The sequence below is a fragment of the Protopterus annectens genome, chromosome 1.part2 (genome assembly GCF_019279795.1).
Source record: "Protopterus annectens isolate FY-2018-M chromosome 1.part2, PAN1.0, whole genome shotgun sequence".
NCBI lineage: Eukaryota > Metazoa > Chordata > Ceratodontiformes > Protopteridae > Protopterus > Protopterus annectens.
The window spans coordinates 901,859,620-901,883,662 of NC_056727.1; the positions used below are offsets into that span (position 1 = coordinate 901,859,620).

The window sequence follows — 24,043 nt, forward strand, 5'->3', positions numbered from 1 at the left end:
AAAAAAAAAAAGCCACCCTGGTGAAATCACAAAATCAATAGGCTGTATAACAGAGGAAGAAAATCATGGCAAAAATTAGGGTGTGCAGCTCCCAGCAGAATAGAAGCACTCTCATCAAACTAAACAAACAACTCAGAGAACAAAGAAAGTCTATCAAAGCCAAATTTGAGGGAAGTTTGGCCTCCCAGGCCAAGGACAACCACAAAGCATTCTTTAGCTATGTCTGTAACCTCAAAGGCAATACACAATTGTGTGCAGAGCTCATCGTAAATGGAGCTACCTATACTGAGCCAGGAGATATAGCAAACCTCTTGGCTGTTAAATTCAGCTCCAACTTTACCCCTCTCTCCCCCTCAACCTTCCCTCAGGAAATATCATCAAATATAACTCCCCCTACTATCACTAGGGAACAGGTCCTTAATGCTCTTGCTAAGACCAAGAACACGGCATCAGTGGGCCCAGACAATATCCCAGGATGCCTTCTAAATAGCACGAAACATGACCTATCATGGCCTCTGGAATTACTATTTAACTGCAGCGTCCAAACAGGCTTTGTGCCTCATGAATGGAGAAAGGCAACAGTCATCTGTCTGCACAAAGGTGGGCCATCAGCAGACCCTGGAAACTACAGACCCATAAGTCTCACTAGTCTTGTATGTAATTATCATGGAGATGATCAACCAAGATGTAGTAAACCTCCAGACACTGGACCCAACCCAGTTTGGTTTCGCCAAGGGGAGATCATGCGTACTCAACCTGGTGGACCTCTTTGACAAGGTCACCAAAGCAATGGATGAGGGCAAAATAGTTCACACTGCCTACCTTGACTTGGCCAAGGCATTTGACACAGTACCCCACTCTGGCATTGTTGACAAACTCAAGAGGTTATGTACAAACGTATACGTCACCCAGTGAAAAGTCAGCTGGCTCACAGACCCAGGAAGTTAGAATTGGGGAGTCCACCTCTACAAAGAGGCCAGTCACAAGTGGAGTCCCTCAGGGATCAGTCCTTCGATCACTCCTTTTTAGTATTTACTTCTCAGAAGTTAAGGCCAATGTCAGTGGCATCTGTCTGACTAAATTTGCAGATGATTGCAAATTAGAAGCTGTCATTGAATCTCACACTGACACAAAGGTTTTCCAGGAGGGGCTGACACAGACAAACAACTAGTGTCAGAACCATGGATTAAAATTAAATGCTAAGAAATGCATAATAGTATCCTTTGGGAAGTCATCCATCCCTGGTAACTGTCATATTGACAACACACCCCTTAGAGTTGACCCAGTAGTCAGGGACTTGGGGATACACATAGATAGTAATCTAGCCTTTGACTGTCCTGTATCTATAGTGGTGAGGAAATCATTCTGTGTTGTGCAATTTATAAACAAAGGTATGGCACCTAAGTCCAAGGAAGTCATTGTTCAACTATACTGGGCATTCATCAGACCTATCATTGAGTACAGTGCCACCTTTGGTATGTACCTAGGCAGGCATATCAAACATCCACAGAGGTTTCTTACTAAAAGAATACAGGGCATAAGTATAATGTCCTATGCAGACTACCTCAGGGCCCTGTCCCTGTATTCCGTCTCCTACAGGCTTTTGAGGGGAGATCTATGCCTGGCATACAGGGCATTGTCAAACCCCACTCTGATGGACCTTCTGCATATCCACAAAACAAACAGCACCAGAATTATCCATCCTAAAGACTTAGGACCTGCTGGAGAGATAGGTATGTATCCCAGAGACACTCCCGTCTATGGAACAGGCTCCCCATCCATGTGAAGCAGAGTTCCTCCCTAACCCAATTCATGTGCAACTTAGATAATTAGATGGGAAACCAGAAATAATCCATGGTTTGGTACCTGTGTCACTAATGGACACAGGTAACCTGTAAATGGTTCATCTCCCAGGCCCATGCTTACACTTATCAGAACTTGTCAGAGATTTGGGATGCATAGCTTGGCTTAAAAAGGCCCTTGTGGCCGTTAGCCTAGTAAACACCTATGAACATATATATATATATATATATATATATATATATATATATATATATATATATACATAAAGAGAGAGGAGGAGATACAATTATATATAGATATCCACATGGTGTGTGTGTGTGTGTGTGTGTGTGTGTGTGTGTGTATGAAAATAAAAAAGTTATGTTTGAATGTAAGGTACTAGACTTTTATGTTGGTTATTTATATATATATGTGTGTGTGTGTGTGTTTATATCTCTCTCTCTCAATATGTATAAATATGTACATATATTCATTCACAATTCCGAAACATCGAATTTCATATGATTGAGACCATATGATTGATGTTTTGGAATATCGAAATTCCAAAAGAAATCCAAAAAAAAAAAAAAAAAACAATTTAATTGTTTTTGCAGGGGGGGGGGGGCCCTGCACCCTCCTCACCCCTGCTACTTAAATATTCCACCTCCGAGATTGCACTACAGCGAGGAAAAGGGAAATCTCCCATTCCGCACTGTATGCAGATCTCCATTCACAATGTCGGGATTCTGAAAGTGTGATCATATGGTCTCGGCCATATGAAATTCAATCTTTCAGGATTTCGGCATTGTGAAGTGTTACCACACACACACGCATGCGCACACACACACACGTGTATATATATATATATATATATATATATATATATATATATATATATATGCATGTATGTGTATATGTATATATATATATATATATATATATATATATATATATATATACACACACACACACACACACATATACACACACAGTTATGATTCAGAATGTAGAAAGATTTTGTGAGAGTCAAAAAAAGGCATGTGTGCAGAGGTTGGCTTTGTTCCAAATTGGAGATTTATTAGTAATTTCTATGTTAGCTGGACTTGCTAGCCATTTTAAGCCTAGATTTCCCTTTTGGGTGCTTGAATTAACGTTTCCTATTTATCGTTAGAGTGACCTTAACCATCCCATGGTCAATAGTTATATATCACTCCTTCTGAGAGTAATAGTGATCATACTGTAGATAATATGAGGCGATCAATGCAAGGGGTGAAGCATTATGACCTGCAACAGTTCATTATTAGTACAGGGGGCAGTCCCTGGGGTAAAGTTTCTGTTTCCCCCATCCATAGATCCAAGTTGCATTGTAATGTAATGTTTTATTACAGTAATTCTTTATATCTGTAATAGGCAACCATATAAATACCTAGAATGTTTCTCCACTTTAACAACATATATTACTTCTGCAGTTTTTGGTTCAGTTTTTGGTTTCTGTTTTCTAGGTGTTGCTTTTTAGCAACTATATTCTCAAATGCAGCAATACTAGACAGTGATGCGTCCTATATTGGCAGCAAATTTAATTTCCACTTGCTGTGACATTTGAAGACAATGGAGATTTATACTAGAGATGGAAATAAAACTGTATGTGTAGTAGTGAGCTGCCCAGGTTGGGGAATAAAGAAATTGTATAACATGCCTAGGTTCTGATGAGTTTTGCTTGTAGTGTAGTTAACGTATTTATCTAACTTTAAGTTTCTGATTGTAATAACACTAAGTCTACCATGGTCTACCATTTTTGTCATTGTGTTGTTGAGTGACTTTATGGAAAAGTTTCCTTTTTGTTGTTCTCAGTAAGATGCACTGTCCCATTGATGATCATTTGACAGCAATCAGTATAATTACCCTCTGACTTCACACACAGTCTGCCTGTGCACCTCCTGCTCCACTTGCACTGCCTCTTTCTGATAGGTGACATCATTGATTGTGTAATGGTGAATAACTAATTGTTCTTTGCTTTCATAAGCAGTGTCCCCACCTCCCATATGAGGAATAACCACTAACCACATTCTGTTTATCCACTCATTCTAGGTATTTGACAGCAGTGTGCCATGCCTCCAGCCAAAAGGATGATGTGCTGCTCATTGTTGAAACATCCCCGATCATTGCTGTGGGCATTGTACCTTCTTTAACCTTGCCCATACATTTATTTGGCATGTATTTTGTTAACAGACACTTGTAAGAGAAAATCATCCTTAAAGATCAGAGCTATTAGCCTGACTAGCCTTACCTGCAAGGCCATGGAGCAATCATAATGGGCCTTATCAACAAAGATATAGGTAATCACCAAACACTTGACCCTACTCAGTTTAGATTTGTCAAAGGTAGATCATGCCTGTTAAACCTGGTGGACTTCTTTGTGACAGTCACCAAGGCTCTGGACAAAGGGAAATCTGTGCATACACTCTGCCTAGACTTAGACAAGGCTTTTGACACTATCCCCACTCAGGCATCATTGACAAACTCACCCAGCTGAGTATCAACCCTTGTATCATTAGTGGGTCACTAATGAACCCATACAGTCAAAATAGGGGAATCCACCTCCAAGAGCCAAACCCATAACCAGTGGTGTTCCACAGGGGTCAGTCCTGGGACCTCTACTGTTTGGAATCTATTTCTCCAAGTACAAGCAATATCTAAAGGTCTGTGGCTGACAAAGGTTGCTGATGACTGCAAACTGTGAGTGGTTGTAGATCTTCAAACAATGTCAGCATCTTACAAGAGGGTCTTACACAAACAGATAATTGGTGCAGAAGTCATGGCCTTAAACGCAATGCAAAAAAATGTATTATCATCCCTTTCTGTAAGAGCGATGTTCCTGCTAACTACCACATCAGTAGCAATGCCCTAAGTACGCACTGGGCACACAGGTTAACAGCATCCTTACCTTTGATCACCATGTCTCCACAATCGTAAGAAGGTCATTCTAGATTGCTCATCTCATAAGCAAAGGCATTGCCTTCAGAAAAAAAGAAGTTATAACCTCCATGTACCCTTCCCTCATCAGGCCAGTAATTGAGTACAATGCCCCTTTTGGTATGTACCTTTCCAAGCACCTGCAGCAGTTGGAAGGACCACAGAGGTTCTTCACAAGGAAAATTCATGGTCTTCAGCATCTGTGCTATATGGATCGGCTGAAATCAGTCACTTTATTCTGTTTTATACAGACTACTCAGAGGTGATCTCTGCCTTGTATAGAAGGCAGTCTCTGACCTTACTGTACTGGAAATGTTGCATACCCGCAAGTGAAATGGCACATGGGTTACTTGCTCTAAAGACCTTAACCTGATATGTGAAATTAATAGAACCTGCTGTAGGGACAGATTTGTCTCCCAGAGGTTACCATACCATTGGAAAAGGCTCTGACTTCTTGTCAAACAACACCTCATTGGCCCTCTTCAAACACAATCTGGATGACTGGATGGGCATCCATAAATTCACACCGGGGGTTCCACCTGTGCCTATCTTGGACAAGGGCAGTAGGTGCTGATCTTGGAAACAAGGGTAGAACTTGGCAAGGCTTGTAAGGGCCCTAGGGCCATTAGCCTAGTAACGTCCTATGATCCTATGCAGTCGTAGCTCATGAAATACAAGAATCAAAGCTACATGATTTCAGAGCAAGGTCTTGGCTAACAGATCACAAAAATAATAGACATTGCAGGATTTATGGATGTTATGTAGCTAAGGTGTATCCCGGTGATATCTTTGACTAAAAAATGAGGGTGAGATACAGATGGAGCTAATGAAAGGTACAGTAAACCCTCTGTTAACCAGCACCCATGGGGATTGGTAGATGCCAGATAACTGTAGTTTCTGGTTGCTTAAGAGTTACTATTAAAAATAGGCCTGACTAATTCTGTACCCTATACTATTTGTTTGGTTTGACTTGTTCTTGGGTTGGGGAGAGAGAGAATTTATTCCTATCTTCCTTTTTAAAACTCTAAAAATGTAAGGTATGTTTCTGTGTGTGTGTGTGTGGGGGGGGGGGGGCAGAAAGTGCAACACATGAAAATTGTGCAGTATTTCTTCAATTTGTTTTTTCTGGTTGCTTGAGAGTTTTGATTGCTTGAGTTCCAGTTAACTGATAGTTTGCTGTATCCACAATGATGATGAGATATGCACAAGTGATAACTTAAGAGTTTTAAGTTTCTCTGAGATGGTCTCAACCAGGAATCTTTTAGTCTTATAATATCCTGAAGAGGATTATGCTCTTTCCCATTAACATTTGTCTAGCTCTTTCTGATTTGAGAGTAGGTGGGCTTTGAGGACACTTCAGAAATTGTTGGAGGAAGTAGCAGAACTGTTGGCAGAAGAGTAGAAGAGCTTACTACTAACTAGGCTGATTTCTGACAACAAAGGGCTGCAAACCTTATTGTGCTCTTTTGTGTGGACAAGGAATGCAGTCTGATCTCTGTGACTGGGTAACTGAAGAAGTCAGTAGTTAGGCATAAAGCTTTTTTAGAGAGCACTGCTGTGCAGTATACTGCAACGTTCTGATTCATGGTGAGGAATAAAGAATGTGCTAAAGTTATCCTTTGTGAGCTTTAACAAATCTTTTAATTTTAGATGTGCCTTTTTTCTGAAATAATGTACAGTTCTGCACTGTTTCATTGTTATGCTGTTATGCATCAGTTTATACTAGGAGCCTTTCCTTTAAAAATTGGCTTTGAGTGCTGATCCAGTCATCAAAACATCGATAACTAAATATTTGCCAAAAACATTGAAAGATTTTAGTGTATTCAGGCAGATAATCTGTTTGACATCAGATGGACAGTGTATAATCAACAAATAGTTTTTCTGGTCAGTTGATCCATTAAGAAGTCATTCAGAGGTCATGACTTTACGTCACATGGCCTAATCTGGTCCTTTGTTAATATATTAGCAGTTCATGGGTGTGTGTGTTTTTCTGCAGATTGAGTAAAGCAGCTAAGGTGACTGGATGGCTGTGAAGGGAATATCGAATATGACCTATGCAAACTAGGATCTTATTTAAATTTTAGTAGCTGAAATTCATTGCCAGAATATTCAGGGTGGCATGCAACTGTGGAAAAGAAGTCATCTACCTTTGGGGACTACCACATTGACAATATGCCCCTAAGAGTTGATCCAGTTATTCCGGATTTGGGAACTTATGTGGAGAGTGACCTAACTTTTGACCGATGTGTATCTGTTGTTGTAAGAAAGTCCTTCTGTATTGTACAGCTTATATGTAAAGGGATTTTGTCTAGATGTAAGGATTTCATTGTTCCCCTCTACTCAGCCCTCATTAGGCAAATCATTAAATATAATGCCCCCTTTGGCATGTATCTGTCCAGACACATGCAGCATCTGGCATGCCCACAGATATACCTTACTAAAAGGATACAAGACATATACATGTCTTACATGAACAGATTCAGTGCCCTGTCACTACACTCTGTATCCTACAGACTGCTAAGAGGTGAGATGTGCCTGGTATACAAGGCATCCCCAACCAATTACTGATGGATTTACTGCACATCAGCAAGCCAAATGGCATCAGGAATACTTGGTCTAGGGATCTAAACCTGTTCTGCAACATCGGCAGAATGATTTGGAGTGACAGGTATATTTCGCAGAGGATACCGATGCTATGGAACAAACTCCACATGTACGTAAAACAAAGTTTATCCTTGTCCATTTTCAAGTGCAACTTGGATCTGTGGATGTAAAACAGAAAATTTACCGTAGGACTGCCCCCTGTACTACTAAAGGGCAGATGCAGCTCCCAAATTCTTTATCCCATGCATGGGTCCCATCAAATTATCTATGGCATGATCCTAGTTATTCTCATTAGGGTAATATATAATTATTGACCATGGAATGGGTAAGGCCAGTCTATAATCAGATGGGATAGGTTATTTTGAGCACAAAAAGGGAAACTTGCTAGGCTTAAATGGCCCGTAAGGGCAGCTAGCCTAGTACTTATCTATGAACGTATAAAAAAAAGTCCAAAATTTTGTTTTGTAGGGATGGAAGGAAACTTGAAATTGTGACAGAGGACAATTACTTGAAATGTACTTGTTGTCCTAAACTGGAGGAACATGTAAGACCGTGGATGAATTTTGCATGTCAGACTTGCACAGGTAGACATATTTACATTCAATACTGCAGTATTCTTAACATATGGGATTCCTTGCCGTAGAAGCCCGACGTCTAGCCAGTCTACCAAAGACTCCTTTTGCTTTAAAGGTATGCTGAACATCACCCAAATGCTCCTTGCATGTAGCATAGGGCATAAAGGTGACGTTCACGCCTAGTGTAGTCAGAACTTCTTTGCCTCCAGTCCGAATGTATCTTTTCACTGTCTGTTTACCTGCATCCATTTTCTGCTAGATGAACACATTTTCGTTCTCCAGTGACTTCATATTACTGTTTGCTGACTTCTTTGCAGTTGCAGATAAGTGCCCCATTGGGTTTTTTTTTTCCTTGCCTTGTTTTGTGCTCCTTGGGGTTAATGTCATCCAGGAAGGGAAATTGCCAGTGTGGGAGACAAATTCTCTTTAAAGACCGCCAAGGTAAGTGTATTTTTTATGTCTAGGAGCTTCTCATGACCATATGTCTTGTTCAGTTTGTCAGGAGTTCATCCCATAAACCCTTCACAGTAGACTTTCTTCCCTTTCCTTGTATCCTGAGAACCAAAGTCTTAAGCTTCTTGCTAGAGATGCAATGGAAGCAATATCCCACCCAGAGGAGGGTCAGCCATTAGGGAAGAAGAAGTTGGAAAAGGTATGATTGTAACCTTCCACTGTCCAGCCTTTGCCATGTGTACCTTCTGAGGTTGTTACAAACCCAGAGGCTCACTTGGATGTGTTGGATTTGTCTACAGCAGCCATGTTGGAGACCGATGAGGATCTGGCTGGCAGCACGCCTGAAGAGGCTTTGCAGGCGTCCACCTCAGATGTTCAGGGGGAACCACAATTAATTTTTTCCGAGGGGCCTCGGGGACTTCCTCCCTTTTTAGTTGGGGAAGAAGTTCCTACTATGGTTTTTAACTGTTGTCCTGTTTTTTTTTTTTTTTTGTAGGGGCCTTTCCCTTAAAAAAGAAACAAAAACTTAAAGCATTTTTCTTCTGCTCCTAGGGATTCACAAAGTGACTGGCAGACCTTTACTCAAGGGCTATTTACTGCTTTGATGTCCTTAAAGCCTCCTCAAGGGGTTTTGGTTCCTGCTTCTCCTTGGTCCTCTACTACAGGAGGATGAGTCAGATTCTGATGAGGAATCCATGACTTATTCTACTCAGATTCCTTCTCCTTTAGATTGTGGGTCAGAGGAGGAAGAATCTGTTATTCCTGATGTTCCTTTTAAGAAAATTTCCTTTGGGGACACACACTCTAGGGTGATGGATTTTTTAAGTGGGATTGTGCTCAGGTCTTTGATATCCATAAGAGGCACTATGAAGTGCTGCAGTTGGAATCTCCTAAGCCTGCAGCTGTTCCTCCTGTTTTGGCTGCTTTGCTGGGTGCTTTTTCCAATGCCTGTCGTGTCTGATTCTGTGCTCCCTGCTGCCAAGAAACCTGGCAGGTTATATGGGGTGCCTGAGGATTGTTATTCTTTATATAAATGTCCTGCTGCTGACCCCTATGTAGTATCTGTAGCCTCTGATAAGCTCTCTCAATTGTTTCCTTCGCCCAAGTTATTGCCTTCTGACAAAGACAGCAGAACTATGAAAAGGCTAGGTAAGAAGGTTTACATTTCTGCTACCCTAGCTTTTAGGGCTATTAATTATCAGACCCATATGTCTAGGTATGTGTTGGCTCTTCTTTCTCAGACCTGTCAACTTATTGCTGATTTTCCAGACTCTGAGGGTAAATCTTCTGTTCTTTCCTTGCTAGGGACTTCCTCTCAAGTCATTTGTCATCCTATTAAATGTAGTTGTGATGCATCAGATGCCTCTTCTAGGGCTGCTATTTTTGGCTCAGTGATGAGGAGGTATTCTTGGCTTAGTCTTCAACCTCTACCTGATGATATTAATTCTAAGTTGATGGATGCTGCTCTAGATTCTAAGCTTTTGTTTGGGGAAACTGCTGCTGGATTGTTTAAGTCCCTCCAGGATAAGGGTAAGGCCTTATTGGAGTTTAAACATGTGTTTGTTTCTCCTGTGCCTTAATTTCAGAGAAACTACCCTGCCAAGGCTGCCTTTGTTCGTAGGCAATCCTGCCCTTCTAATAAAGGCAAAAAGAGTGGCAAACGAGCTCCTCCTGGTGACTCCAAAACTTTCCTTTCCAGACAAACTGGGTGCTTTATGACTATGTGCCCCTTCCCATCTACATTCCTCCTCTTCACCTTTCTCTTCCTGTTTGGCTTCAGGTCACTCAGGATTCTTGGGTTCTGTCAGTCATTCATCAGGGGTACTTCATGGTGTGGAAATCCTGTTTTTTATGGGCATTCCTCAGCCTCCTCGGGAACAGCTTCCCTTTTTCCCAGAGGTTCTTCAAAATCTCTTTACTCAGAGTACTATTCAAGATGTGCCTGTGTCCCAAAGGGGGAAAGGGTTCTACTCCAGACTGTTTCTAGTGCCCAGGAAAGAGGGCACATGGAGACCTATTCTAGACTTAAGTGCCTTCCTTTTGGATGTTGTCCCTTCAGATTCTGTTTTTTCTCTTGTTCCCTCAGGTCTATATGGTGCCTCTGGATTTCAAGGACTTTTATCTCCATATTCTGATCTGTTCACTTTTCAAGAGGTTTTTGCATTTCCCTGTTGCTTCCTGGCATTTTCTGTTCTCTGCTTTGTCCTTTCTACTGCCCCACGGGTGTTCACCAAATGCCTTGCTCCTGTGACTGCTTTTTATATGCTTCAATGGATCCTAATATTTCCTTACTTGGACGACCTGTTTATTCAGGTGCCCTTTCCAGAGACCCTTTTGCAAAAACTTCATTTTGCCATTTACCTTCTTCGGAGTCTGGTGTTCACTTATAAATTTCAAAAAAGTCTTCTCTGACTGCTTCTCAAGATCATGTTTTTCTGGGTTGAGTATTCAGACAGTGCCAATGCTGGCTTCCCTGCCCCCTCCAAAGGCTTTAACTCTCAATTTTGTTTTCACACTCTTCTTCTGGCTTCCGTTACCACCAGGGAGTTTCTGAGAACTCTGGGTTTCATGGCATCCACCATTTCGATGCTCTCTCTTGCCAAACTTCACAAGAGAAAGTTTCAGTGGTTTCTGAAGTCAGTTTGGCTTCAACATGCACAATCCTCTAAACTTTGTAGTTCCTCTTCTTCCGTATCTCAGACAGGAACTTCACTGGTTGATTCAACAGTTGTCTCTGAATCCAGGAATCCCTTTTCATCCTCCTTTTTCCTCTCAGGAATTGCTCACAGATGCTTCAGACTTGGGATGGGGGTCAACATTTGGCTCCCTAAAAGTTCATGGGGTGTGATCGCATCATCAGCAGAAAGAGCACATCAGTGTCAAAGAGATGAGAACTGTTCTGCTGGCTGTTCAGGCCTTTCATCCTCTTTTCTCTCTAGGGCTTATCAAGGGGTTCACAAGACAATACCACAGCGATGTGGTATATCAACAAATGGAGGAATGAGATCTTATCTTTTTTGCCAGTTGGCACTTCTAGTATGGGATCTTGCTGTCAAGTGCCAAGTGACTCTTCAGGCACTTTGTATCCCTTCCAGTCAGACCATTGTTGCAGACACCCTGAGCAGGTCCTTAACTCAAGTCCCACGAATGGATGCTTCAAGGGGATGGGTTTCTGGACATTATCCACCAGTGGGGTATTCCTCAAGTGGATCTTTTTGCCTCCCCTCTGAATAAACAGCTTCTTCTGTTTTGTGCCAGAGTCCCAGATCCTCAGGTGTGGAAGGTGGACATGACACCCTCTCATTTCTTGGAAGCGGATGTTTCTTTATGCATTCCTTCTCATTTCGAAGGTCCTGTTCAGAATTCAACAGGATGCTCCCAAAATCTTGTTGATGATTCCCTTTTGGCTGCGACAGCACTGGTTCCCTCTTCTGCATTTAGCCAGGGGCAATCATCACATGTTATGTCACAGGGTGGATCTACTTTCACAAGTCATGGGATCTCTCATCCATCCCCCACCTATCCACACTTCAGTTGAGACTTTGGGTGATAGGATTTTGATTCCTCTTAGACACCTTTTTTTGAGGATGTGCTGCAAGACCAGAAACCTACTACTAGGAAATCCTACTTATCCAAATGGAAGAGGGTTTCTATTTGGTGTGTCTCTCCTAACCTGGACCCACTTACTGCAGATGTTCCTTTGGTTCTGTCTTATTTGTGTGAGTTTCTCAATGCTGATTTGTCCTTTTCTTTTGTTAAGGGCCACTTGTCAACTGTCTCTGCTTGTCTGCCTTTTTCTCCTACTTTAGCTTCTAGATTTGAGGTGAAGCAATTTCTTAAAGGCGTCCTTAATATTAGACATCCCAGGAAGCCTGTTCCTCCTCCCTGGGATGTTAACTTTGTTTTGGAGAAGTTGACTCAGGCTCCTTTTTAGCTTGCTGCGTCAGCTTTTTTGTTAGTTCTTACTTCTGCCAGATGGGTGTCTGAGTTACAGGTCCTTATGCTTTGTTCTCCTTTTTTGATCTTTCATGAGGACAGTGTGTCCTTGCATAGTAACCCTTCTTTTATGCCTAAGGTGGTTAATGAGGTATCACTTAATCAGTCTATTAATCTGCCTACTTTTTTCCCTTCTCTGCAAACTGACAGTGAGAGGGTGCTGCATACATTGGACGGGCATAGGCAACTCAAGGGTTATTTGGATAAGACTAAGGCTATTAGAAAATCTGATCAGTTATTTGTTTCTTTTCATCCTAGATGTTTGGGACTTGCTGTAACCAAGCAAACTATTTCTTCTTGGATTTCTAAGGCTATTTATTTTTGTTACATTTTTCATGACACGAGCCTTTCCTGTTCAGTCAAGGCTCATTCTACTAGAGCTGTGGGTTCTTCTGGTGCTTTTTTTCAAGGGCTTAGATACTAATTCTGTTCTTGAAGCAGCTACCAGGACTTTTGTGCATACCTTTACCAAGCACTACAAATTGGTTGATATCTCTAGAGTTAGGGCTGGTTTTGCTAGTTCCATTCTTCATAGCTTTTTAGGGGACTCTCTTGCTGCTTTCTCTCCCTAGTCTCCTCTTGAGCTTTGGCACTCTCCCATATGTTAAGAATACTACAGTAGTGAATGTAAGGATATAGTACAGTTGTGTAAAATCTTACCATAACGGTAGACGTCCTTCACTGCTGCAGTATTCACTCCCTCCCTCCTTCACCTTAGTCTTTTCCTTTCCTGGATGTACAGATTACCTCTTGGGTTCCTTGGACTGGTGTTCCTACTGGGGCAGTCAGTTCTGACTGTGGTAGGCCTGAACATCACCTTTATGCCCTATGCTATGCAAGGAGCATTTGGGTGACGTTAGGCATACCTTTAAAGTAACAGGAGTGTCTGGTAGACTAGCTGGACATCAGGCTTCCATGGCAGGGAATCCCATATCTTAAGTGTACTGCAGCAGTGAAGGCAGAGACATCTACTGTTATGGTAAGATTTTACACAACTTTACTTTCTTTATACTAATAGGATTGTTGATATATGTTGTCATTTTTATGGGGGGGTTTTTTGTAATATGTTTGTATTTTTTTCTTAAACAGCCAAAATGAAAGAGAAGAATTTGAAACAGAGTTCAAACAGAAATATGAAAGGGAAAAGAGCTTGCTAACAGATGAGAACAAGAAGCTGTCAAATGAAGTCGATAAGGTGAGACCTACTTCTATTTATTAAGAACAATCATCATTTTAGGGTAGAGAGCCATAAAAAAATCTGTTAATACACAGCAAACAATGCATTAACATATATATGGCACAGTGGTTGATCCAATGGGATGGTGCGGGGGCATTTCCCTCCCTTCTTTCAAAAGTCAGAGCCTGCCACCTGGAATGCTGGTTTCCAAAACATAAACACACAGTCTGTAAGTGTAGATATACCCCCTTTTTAAATTTCTCTATATTACACTGTAGTATTGGTGAATCAGTGTCCCTTTTGTGTCTTAGTGATGTAGTTTTGTCTGTAAGAATGTTTAAATTTCACAAATGGTGTGTACTGAAAAAATATGGTGTATTGGTAAGACTTGATATGTGTGAAACATGTCTTTGTGGTCTGTCTGACTTCAAAAAGCAACCCTTTATCTTCAGAAAGAACTCACCCTTATAGATTACACAGATTTCACTATTCTGTGATTAGTCTGAAACTTGTAGTTGTTTATGTCTTTACATGTAGGTTTCTTTTCAAGTTTCTGTTACAGTCTTTTCGTAGATGTTTATCATCAGGAGTTTTAAACATCTCCAGTGAACAGCAATCAGGGTGAAATGTGTATTGTGTTCATGCAGATCTTTTATGTACCGTAGGTAGTTGTCAGCATACTAATTTTAGTAATATTAGAGGTAGACTGTTTAATTTTATAATCATTTATTTATTTACATTTGTTTACCAAGAAAGTCTGACTGGGCATGTTAAGACCCACAATGTACAATAATTAATACAAATTACAGAAGTACTAATATACCAACTTTGTCAAGTAAATACAGCAATAAATTAACAATGATAAATCAAAAAATACACATTAGTGCGGCTATTAACATAATTGGAAACGCTGAAGTTTTTATTTGGTCAACTAGTAGTGTACCCTTGTTGATATTGAAAAGAAGGGTGAATCTAAATTTTCTTTCAAGGTAGTAGTATACGTACCTACTACTCATCAGTATCAAAGCATTTTATAGGCATTTCTTAGAATTTTTACCAAAACAGGTTTACTAAATTTGAAGTAATTTTTCAAGTTCCACAAAAAGTGGAAGATACAACCAAAGGTGGAAAAAGAGCATGTCCAACCAATACAAAAACAAACTATAAAAAAAGCAAGGATATCTGATGGTCAATGAAAGTCTGAGAAACAATATTAGCATACAAAACCTTTAATACACGCTTTCGTCAGTAAGACTTCATCAGAAAAAATTCATACTAACAGACAAACCCATTATATACCCCACAGTTAATTATCAATTAATTATCAGAACACAATCAATTATTCAATTAGTTAAATTTCCAATTCATTAACTCTTAAAATACTGGCAAAAAATGTATACCTTATAATAAAACAATGCCACAAAATATATATAATGTGTTGAACACACATAATAAATAAAAATGCTTAAAAACAATCTATTCTATATTATTTAATGTTTTCTAGCCTTCAGTTTCCTACTTTTAAGAAAGCATTTGATATTAATGCTGTCATTGAGCCCAGGTTTTTTGTCTGCTTCTAGCCTCACTTGCCAAACTGTTTCCCTGTGCTTTAATACATTTTTAAATTCACCACCCCTCAGGTCACCTTGCACTACTTCTAATACTGAAAATATATATATTTTTTATTTAATACATTCAGTGGAGTGTTTGTATAAAGCACTTCTTTCATTCTTAGTTCTAAAGTAATAAATGTGTTCTCTCATATGCTCAAAAAGTGTTGTAGTAGTCATTCCCACATAGTATGTATCACACCCAATACATAGACCAATATAAACAATTCCCCTGGATTTAGAATACCCTGGGACTTCAAAAGTCCGTTCTAAATGTGGAACCATTATGTATGGACCTTCAGAAATAAACCTGCATAAATTGCAATTACCACATTTGAACATACCTTTTTTGTTAACATTCTGTAATAAATTGACACTTCTTTTTGTATCATCTCTTTCCAACAATTTATTGATATTATAAGTGTTCTGATAAACAAAACCTGGTTTAGTCCCTATGACTTCCAAGAGGTCCTTGATCCCCTCCAAAATCCTCCAATTATTAAAAATTATATCCTTTATAAGTTGACAGTCAGTGGTCATGTCCATGCTGAACATGGCTGAATGTTTTACCCCTATGTCACTATGTAAGGACTTGTTTTTTTACCAAAGATTGTCTAAGAATCAGCAGGTAAACATCATTTCTTTTCATCAGTACCTCTTCCTTGGTAGACAGTAAATAACCAGCATCATAACCCTTAGCTAAAAATAACTCTGTAATAAATTATACTTCAGTACTAACATCACTATCTTGGGTGGTCATCCAGCTGGCCCGAATATATTGGCCTTTGGGAATATTTTTCTTAATAAAACCAGGATGATTGCTTTGGTAATGCAGATATCCATTAGTAAATGTATCTTTTCTAAATATTTTGCTATCAAATACTTTTTCTCTTTGATTCCATCTTAAATTAACATATAAAAAGTTTATACTCAAACCACACTCAACCTTTAAAAACTTAAGATAGTCTGACATATTATTAATGTCTATTATAGAGTTATCTACTTCTGCTTCTAAATAGAAAAAAACAGGTCATCCACAAACCTAGAGTAATATAAAATTTTATATTTTTCATGTAAGAGCACCAATTTGGTAGTTTCCCAAAAGGCCATTACTATATTAGCATAAGCTGGGGCAGCCGGAGACCCCATAGCTACTCCCTTTGTTTGTATATAATAGCACTTATTAAATAGGAATAAATTGTTGTCCAGTATCAACTCAATTAGTTCACATAATAAATTAATATTGGTCTGCCCAAGACATATGTTTTTACATAAAAACATTCTTGTGGCTTCTACCCCTTCTAGGTGCAGAATACTTGTGAATAACGAAACTACATCTATTGTCAACATTAAATGTTTACTATTATTAAATTCAAAGCTTTGTGAAAAACTCCATATTTTATCTAAAAAGTCCCATGAATTTTTTAAATACGACTTTAGCTTCACTACTATTGGATTCAATACTGCATCAATAAACAAAGAAATATCTTCAATAGTAGCTTGTGGAGAAGACACAATCAGTCTAAAATGGGGGTCAGTAGGATTTTTATGTATTTTCGGAATGCCAAATAGCACCCCTACTCTCGGTTTTTCTATCACACAAAAATTGTACATAGCTATATCTATTAATTGATTCATTAAAAGATCATAGAGAAATGAATGGATGTGCTTATAACTCTGCTCTATAGTTGGTAAATAAACCTGAACATAGTCATCTTCAGTTGTTAACAGTCTTAACATACTTTTGTTATATTGTTCCACATTCATAATGACCATATTGCCCCCCTTGTCACTTTTCATATATCTCAAATTATTAAAGATTTTTAACTCATTCAATGCTTTACATTCATCAGTAGACAAGTTATCATACCATTTTCTATGACCATTACTTAAACACTTTTTAAATTCATGTACACACATTTCTTCAAACACATTTAATGTATGACACAAGTTAGGGGTAAAGCACGATTTTTTTAAAATTTACTGATACTTCACGAACATTTTTAAATAAGTAATGCAAATTTAGCTTTCTTGTATATTGTTTAAAGTCATTAACAGTTTTGTCATATTTCGCCCTTCCTGTAGGCACAAAGCCAAAGCCATACCTTAGTACTTTTTCTTGTGCTTCGGTAAACACAGTATCTGATAAATTAATTAAATCAAAGTTACCAGTTTTGTTGTTTACTGGTCGTCCATAGATGACTCGGATGTCATCTGTTCTCTTGTTCTGACGGCTCTCCCCCTTGTCATCTTTGTTTCCCTCCTCGGTAAAAAAAACTTTGGTCTAGCACCATTCAAACCCAAATCACCTATTTTAGCAGAAATATCACTAGAGCTGTTGGTTTGTTGCTCGTCTACCATGGCATTCTCTTCAGTAGCAGGACCGGAATCAGTCCTCCCACTGTTAAAAAACCTCGTAACCACAGCCGAGGCTTTAGATTGGTTGTTGAGTCTCTGGTGGTTCCCAGGTATATTCAACTTTTGTTTTATTTAAAGCTGCAGTGTCCTTATTAGCGAACTTTGTTGGACCCCAAGAAGAATTTACATTTTTATTCTTATTTGTTCTTCGGTACAAAGGGTCAAATGATTTGTAAGCTGTATTATTATCATATGCTGCAATATCCCTCAATAACTTGTTGTGCTTATGAACAACAATGTCATTTTCATGCTATTCTACTTCTTTTAAAAGAAGTTCATATGTCCCATCTTTAAAGTCTTTTGTTAATAAATTGACATCCTCATCTGCCCTTACAATTTCTGCTTCCATCTTTTTTACATTGTTTTCTTTCAATAGTTTAATCAACTGAAGATCAGCACTGTTGAAAAAGGAAGTCAACTCTTGAAAAAAAGAGTAGTCAGAAGTAATACCATTGGGACATTTGAAGAATCTTAGACCCTTAAGTACCACTGCTAGTTCTATGCATCTGTCAAAGTACTTATTTTCTAAGTCCAATGACTTATGTTTTTTTAATAATCTGCATAAAACTTCACATTTACTATGATATTCATCAATTTTCACTTTGGCAGTTTTATAATCAGCTTGAACAAAAGGGTCATACCGACAGTCCAAAACTGACCGAATGCTATTAAATTGCATGCCACCACTAGATGTTTCATTGTTCATGCTGATATTACCATTAGGTAAGTCGGTGATGTTCAAATCCACAACCATAGCTTGCTCATCCCCAGAGCTACGATTCCTATCCACTACACCATTTTGTTTAATAAGCAACATACTTAGGGATTTCTGCATGGCTGTCATGGTGGCTACCAAAAGCCTCAATAAGCCTGTATCTTCCACACTTCGGCCATCAGGAGTCACGCACCAAGCAAACAGCAAAACTGGAAAAAGAGCGTGTCCAGCCAATACAAAAACAAACTATGAAAAAGCAAGGATACCTGATGGTCAGTGAAAGTCGGAGAGACAATGTTGTTGTTCTTCTTTTGGCTTTTCCCGGTTAGGGGTCGCCACAGTGGAACTCTGGTCCGCTAATGATTGGCAGTAGATTTTTATGGTGTCGAGGTGCCAGCCTGATGCCCAACCTTCAACGAAGGCATGCCCATTCACGCATGTCTTTCGAACGCCACTCGACTGCGAGGAGGACATGCAGACTCCACACAGAAGGTGCTCCAGCCAAGAATTGAATGGGAGAACCTCTTGCTGTGAGGTGACAATGCTACCATCGGAGAAACAATATTAGCGTACAAATACACATATTATGTGTGTTCAACACGTTATATATTTTTTTTCATTGTTTATTATAAGGTATAATGTTTTTTACCAGTATTTTAAGAGTTAATGAATTGGAAATTTAACTAATTGAATAATTGATTGTTCTGATAATTAATTGATAATTAACTGTGGGATATATAATGGGGTCTATATTAAAACACCGAACATTGAAAATGTTGAGTGTTCTAATTTCAAACCCTACCAATCAAAAATGCTAAACATCGAACATTCAGAACAGCGATTTTTTTCCTAGGGAAAAAATTTGCTGTTTCAAAACACATACTCACAACACAAGCACACCAAACAAACAGCAATCCACACACATACACCTAAACTCTTACACCTAACTCTACACCAACTATCCACTTACCTTAACCCAAACCCTAACCCTAAGGTCCATCACTATCGCACACTCAACTCACCCGCACCCTAACCCTAACTCACCTACCCTGTCCTAACCCTCACGTCCACACAATCGCATGCTTACCTGACCCGCGCCCTAACCCTAACTCACCTAACCCGCCTTAACCCTCACGTCCACACAATCGCACACATACCTAACCCGCACCCTAACCCTAACTAACCTAACCCGCACTCAATCGCACACTTACTTGAACCCGACCCGTAACTTTCCACCAGAGCGCTGAAAATACCGAAGCAACAGAAACAGACAACTGAATTCTTTCCCTAGGAAAACATTTGGTTTTTCTGTTGCTTTGATATTTTCAGCATTCGCTGAAAATGGGTCGATATTAGAACACTCGACATTTTAAATGTTCGGCGTTCTAATATAGACCCGAATAATGGGTTTGTCTGTTAGTATGAATTTTTTCTGATGAAGTCTTACTGACGAAAGGGTGTATTAAAGGTTTTGTATGCTAATATTGTTTCTCCGACTTTCATTGACCATCATACAACTAAAGGTCTTCAGAAATCATTATTGCTTCTCTCTCATCCCTCCCCTTTCCAGTCCGACTAGGAGGTAAATTTCAGAGTAGTCTTTCTGGTTGATAGCAGATTACTACTGGGTGTTGCAAACAGTTCAGCAGAGTTATATAGAAAAATTCCTTCAAATTCCACAAATGCAGTTTATTTCATAAATACACCATCAACAAACAAGAACAATCATACAAGTAATGTATTAGTGCATGTTGAAGACAGCAGTACTGACTGTATCCTTCTGATAGAAATGAGGGTTGTTTTTCCAGACGATTTCTAGTACTAGGAAAAGTCTGGACCCCAAGACCAATTCTGGATTTGGAGATATGAGTAAGTCATCAGTACAAAATCTTCCAGGATGATGACTCTAAAGATATTCTTTCATAGAGCAGAATGCTTAATATGGTAACTTTTGATATGGGAAATACCTATCTTCATATTCCTTTGATGCCTCTTGCAGAAGATAAAGCTGGTTACAAAGAGTGGGGCACCATTTATTTATTGTTTTATCTTTGCCATTTGGATTACCCACAGCCCCAGTAGTACAAAATGAAATGTTTATTTCCTTTGTTTGCACACCCCAGAAAGCAGAACCTTACTGTTTCACTGTTGTGGATGGCTTATCATGCAGAATAGACAGTTTTACTCTCTAGGTGCAACAAATTACAAAACATTTTTTCTAACGCAGTTAACATTAACATAATTTCTATGGGTAGTTATAGACTCAATTCTGATTAATGTTTTCTCCTTGCTTAAAATGAACAAGTAGAGATTCAAACTGTCCTGACAGATATTTGTCAGCAATATTAGACACAGAGCATTTCTGAGAACTGTGGAGTTTGTGTTTTCTTGCTTTCTTCTATGACTTAATGAAGGCTCCAAAAAAAAAACTCTGTGACACATCAGAATTCTTTGGAATGAAGCTAAGGATCTACTGGATATGATTATTCCTGTTCCTCAGTATATGATAAACAGTTTCTTATGGTCGGCAGACATGGCAAACCTATCCATTTTAAGGCCAGTTCTTCCCCATCTGCAGTCTAATGTTTGTCAGCAGACTGTTCAGATTATGCTTAAAGAGTCTTACTTCCACAGTTTGTCTATACCAGGCAACTTGTCTAAACAGGGAAGATTTCTTAACATCAGTTTAAGTCTCTGATAGCTTCTTAGGACAGTTTACAGCCAGAGCATCTACAAATGAAGATGGGCAATTCAGCAGTAATGCTGTACCTAAACAAGGAATACATAAATTTTTCCAGCTTTAAAAGAAGTAATATCTTGGAAACAACTCTGCGACTCTGTTGAAGGCATTGACTGAGGCACTAGAGAGAAGAATTGTTTGTGTTTTATAGCTATTTTAGTGCAATAAATTGCGTTTTGGATTTACTGGCTGAGTCGTTTCTGAACTCTGCAACTCAATCTGCATCTTTCAGCAGTTCGTGTTCCAGGTTTATTAATCATTTGGCAGATATCCTGAGCAGCAGTGTAACACTGGTTCATAAGTGGAGTAAACAGTCCATGTCTGTTTCAGGAAATTGTTCATATGTGGAACCCTCCAGAAGGAGACCTGTGTGCTGCATATCATAGCCATCAGTTCAGTACCTTTTGTTCCTTTATTCCCTACAGGACATTGTGAATGATGGGTACTTCCTTCTCTAAGACGAGTTGGATCTTAAAGAATGCCTTCTCTCATCTTCCAGTTTCAAAAACTGCTGCTCAAAGCAAAATAAGAAAAAGTTAATTTAATTATGTCATTTCCCTCGTGGCCAAGGCATCAGTGACATTCTGCACCAATGAGCCTGATCTCTCACTCCCCATGATGATTAACTCAAAAGATATCCTTAGTGACACAACAGCAAGGTAGGGTTTTACAGCTCAATCTCTGCACCTGTTTGCTCTATTTTTTATGTGTTCTCAAATGCGCCTTTTATTGTTATGAAAATGACTTCCTCCATCTTTTAGTAATCCCAACTGTAGATATATTACTCCATTTACAATATTCAGTACTTCATTCACAGTTGGTATAATGTCTGATTTCCACTTTCTTGTAATTACTTTTGTGGCTGCTATTAACATTAAACTTAAGGCTTTTTGGTCTGAACATTTCTGAACCTAAACACCAATTCAGTAACATAATTTCCTTAGTTAGTATAATATGTTCCCTGTCAGTGCATTCTGTAAAAGTCTTTAAATTTAGGTTACTCTACACATTCCCAGAAAATGTGTTTCCACTTTCCTCTTGTCATTCCATTCACATCTCCAACCTTTAAGTTCTGAATTGGTGTTCAGGCCATCTGTTACACAGATTCTCAAACAATGGGATAAAAGTGGCAAATTAATCAGTGGGATATCTAGGATGCTTCTTGTACCCAAGTTCTTCCCAAACAAAGGTATCTTTCTTAAAGGGGCAGAACAAACAAAAATCCTAACCAAACAAAAGACAGGAATTCAAGAGGAAATGGCAGGAAGATAATTCTTCAAAACCAAACAAGAGGAGTTCCTTTCTGAAAAAGGATCATCCCTATGCAAAAAAATGAGTGTGCCAAGTCACAGAGTACTCTTACCTGCGTCCTGCCCTTTTTTCTCTTCCTGTGTCCCTCTGGCTCTTTCTCAGCCCTGCAGTCCCCACTCACAAATAGGTTCTGAAGATAATTCAGAGAGGATACATTTCACAGTATATAGAAAATCCTCCTCCTTTCAGAGGTATTTCCCTACTCCCATCGGACCTAACAGAGCGGTTTCCTGCAGTGCTCCATCATGTGGTAGAAGCAGGGGTCATAGTGTCAGTGCCTGTGATGCACAATGGCAAGGGATTTTACACCAAAATCTTTTGGTACCATTTTTTTGAGCTGAGACACAGGAGCTGAATTGCCTAAACATAGTAAGGCAGTATTAAGTTTAATTCTGTTGCTGCCAAAAAAAAAAAAAACAATTACTTGTAATGGAAATCAAAGTTTAAAGCACATGTATTTGAAGTATTGAATATTATAAAAGAGATTAAAGAACTGGAAGAGGGATCTTTAGGACAGGCAAGGAGCAAATTACATAGAAATAAATGGAAATTGTGGGCACAGTACATGCAGAATAATATTCAGGAGGAGGACTGAGGTTTAAGGGAAGGCAGAAATACAGCAATTCATGTAATGTTGGATTAATGTATGTACATGGAAAAAATGTTAATTTGGCATGGTTTGATTTCTGTTAACGTTTATTTACTTTTGTCATAAATTATAATTTAACAAAGGTGTTTAACAAAAAAAAAAAAGAAAACAGGAAACACTCCTGGAGACCCGTCCTAGATTTGTCCTTTATAAATACCTTTGTAAAAGTTCAGAAGTTCAAACTGCTCATCTTGCAGTCAGTCTTAGTGTTGCTTCTAGACTATTGTTTCAGGGTGACTGTAGATCTCAAGGACTCTTATCATATTCCTCTTTGCTCCCAGTTTCAGGAAATGCTTGAGATTTGCTGTGCCTGGCTTACATTATCAGTATTCTGCATTACCCTCTGGGCTATCTACTGCAACTTGAGGATTTATAAACTGACTGGCCCCAGTGGTTGCCTACTGCAGAACTCTAAGCATCTACATTTTTCTTTATTTAGATGACTTGCTGATGTGTGCAGATTCTGTATCCAGGTGCGTGGAGTCCTTAGACAAGGTCATATCCCTCCTTTCCCACATGGGCTTCAAACTGAACCTTCAAAAGTCATTCCTCTCACCCTGTCAATGAATTGTTTGACTGAGGTGTTGGCTAAACATAGTAAAAAGATTAGCCTTCCTGCCAAAAGATATAGTTTTGACTTACCTGGGCATTTTATTGGATTTCTGTCTTCTAGACCTGGCATTAGGAAGAGAATTCCTCAAAATTGTAGGCCTCATTGCATCAATGATCTTCATGATACCACTAGCCAGACTGCACTTGAGAAAACTTTGATGGTACTGAAAGAATTGCTAGACCCAGCACCTTCGTCCCTTGGATTTCCAGGTACCAGTATCGGGATTTGTGAAACAGGAATTTCAGTGCTGGAGGGATCAACTGTCTCTGAATTCAGAACTCCCTTTCTGTCTTCAGACCTTAGTTCAGTCTGTCCAGACAGACTTCTGAGATTTTGTGTTGGGAACAGTGTCCATGGGAGTTCAAATACAAGCCATGTAGGGTCCTCAGGACATGCCAAAGCACATAAACATAAAAGAGATGTTGGC

The 24,043-nt window shown here is 39.2% G+C and overlaps 1 protein-coding gene across 2 annotated transcripts in view; it reads left to right on the forward strand.

The window, feature by feature from the left end:
- The window catches only part of CDC42BPA (CDC42 binding protein kinase alpha), a 3,351,611-nt gene that overhangs the window by 2,277,145 nt on the left and 1,050,423 nt on the right, over nt 1-24,043 (forward strand). For both annotated transcript variants that reach the window (XM_044059574.1, XM_044059584.1), the window contains exon 16: nt 13,473-13,578. In XM_044059574.1, the coding sequence (XP_043915509.1) occupies nt 13,473-13,578 (106 nt within the window). The remainder of the gene's footprint in view (nt 1-13,472; nt 13,579-24,043) is intronic.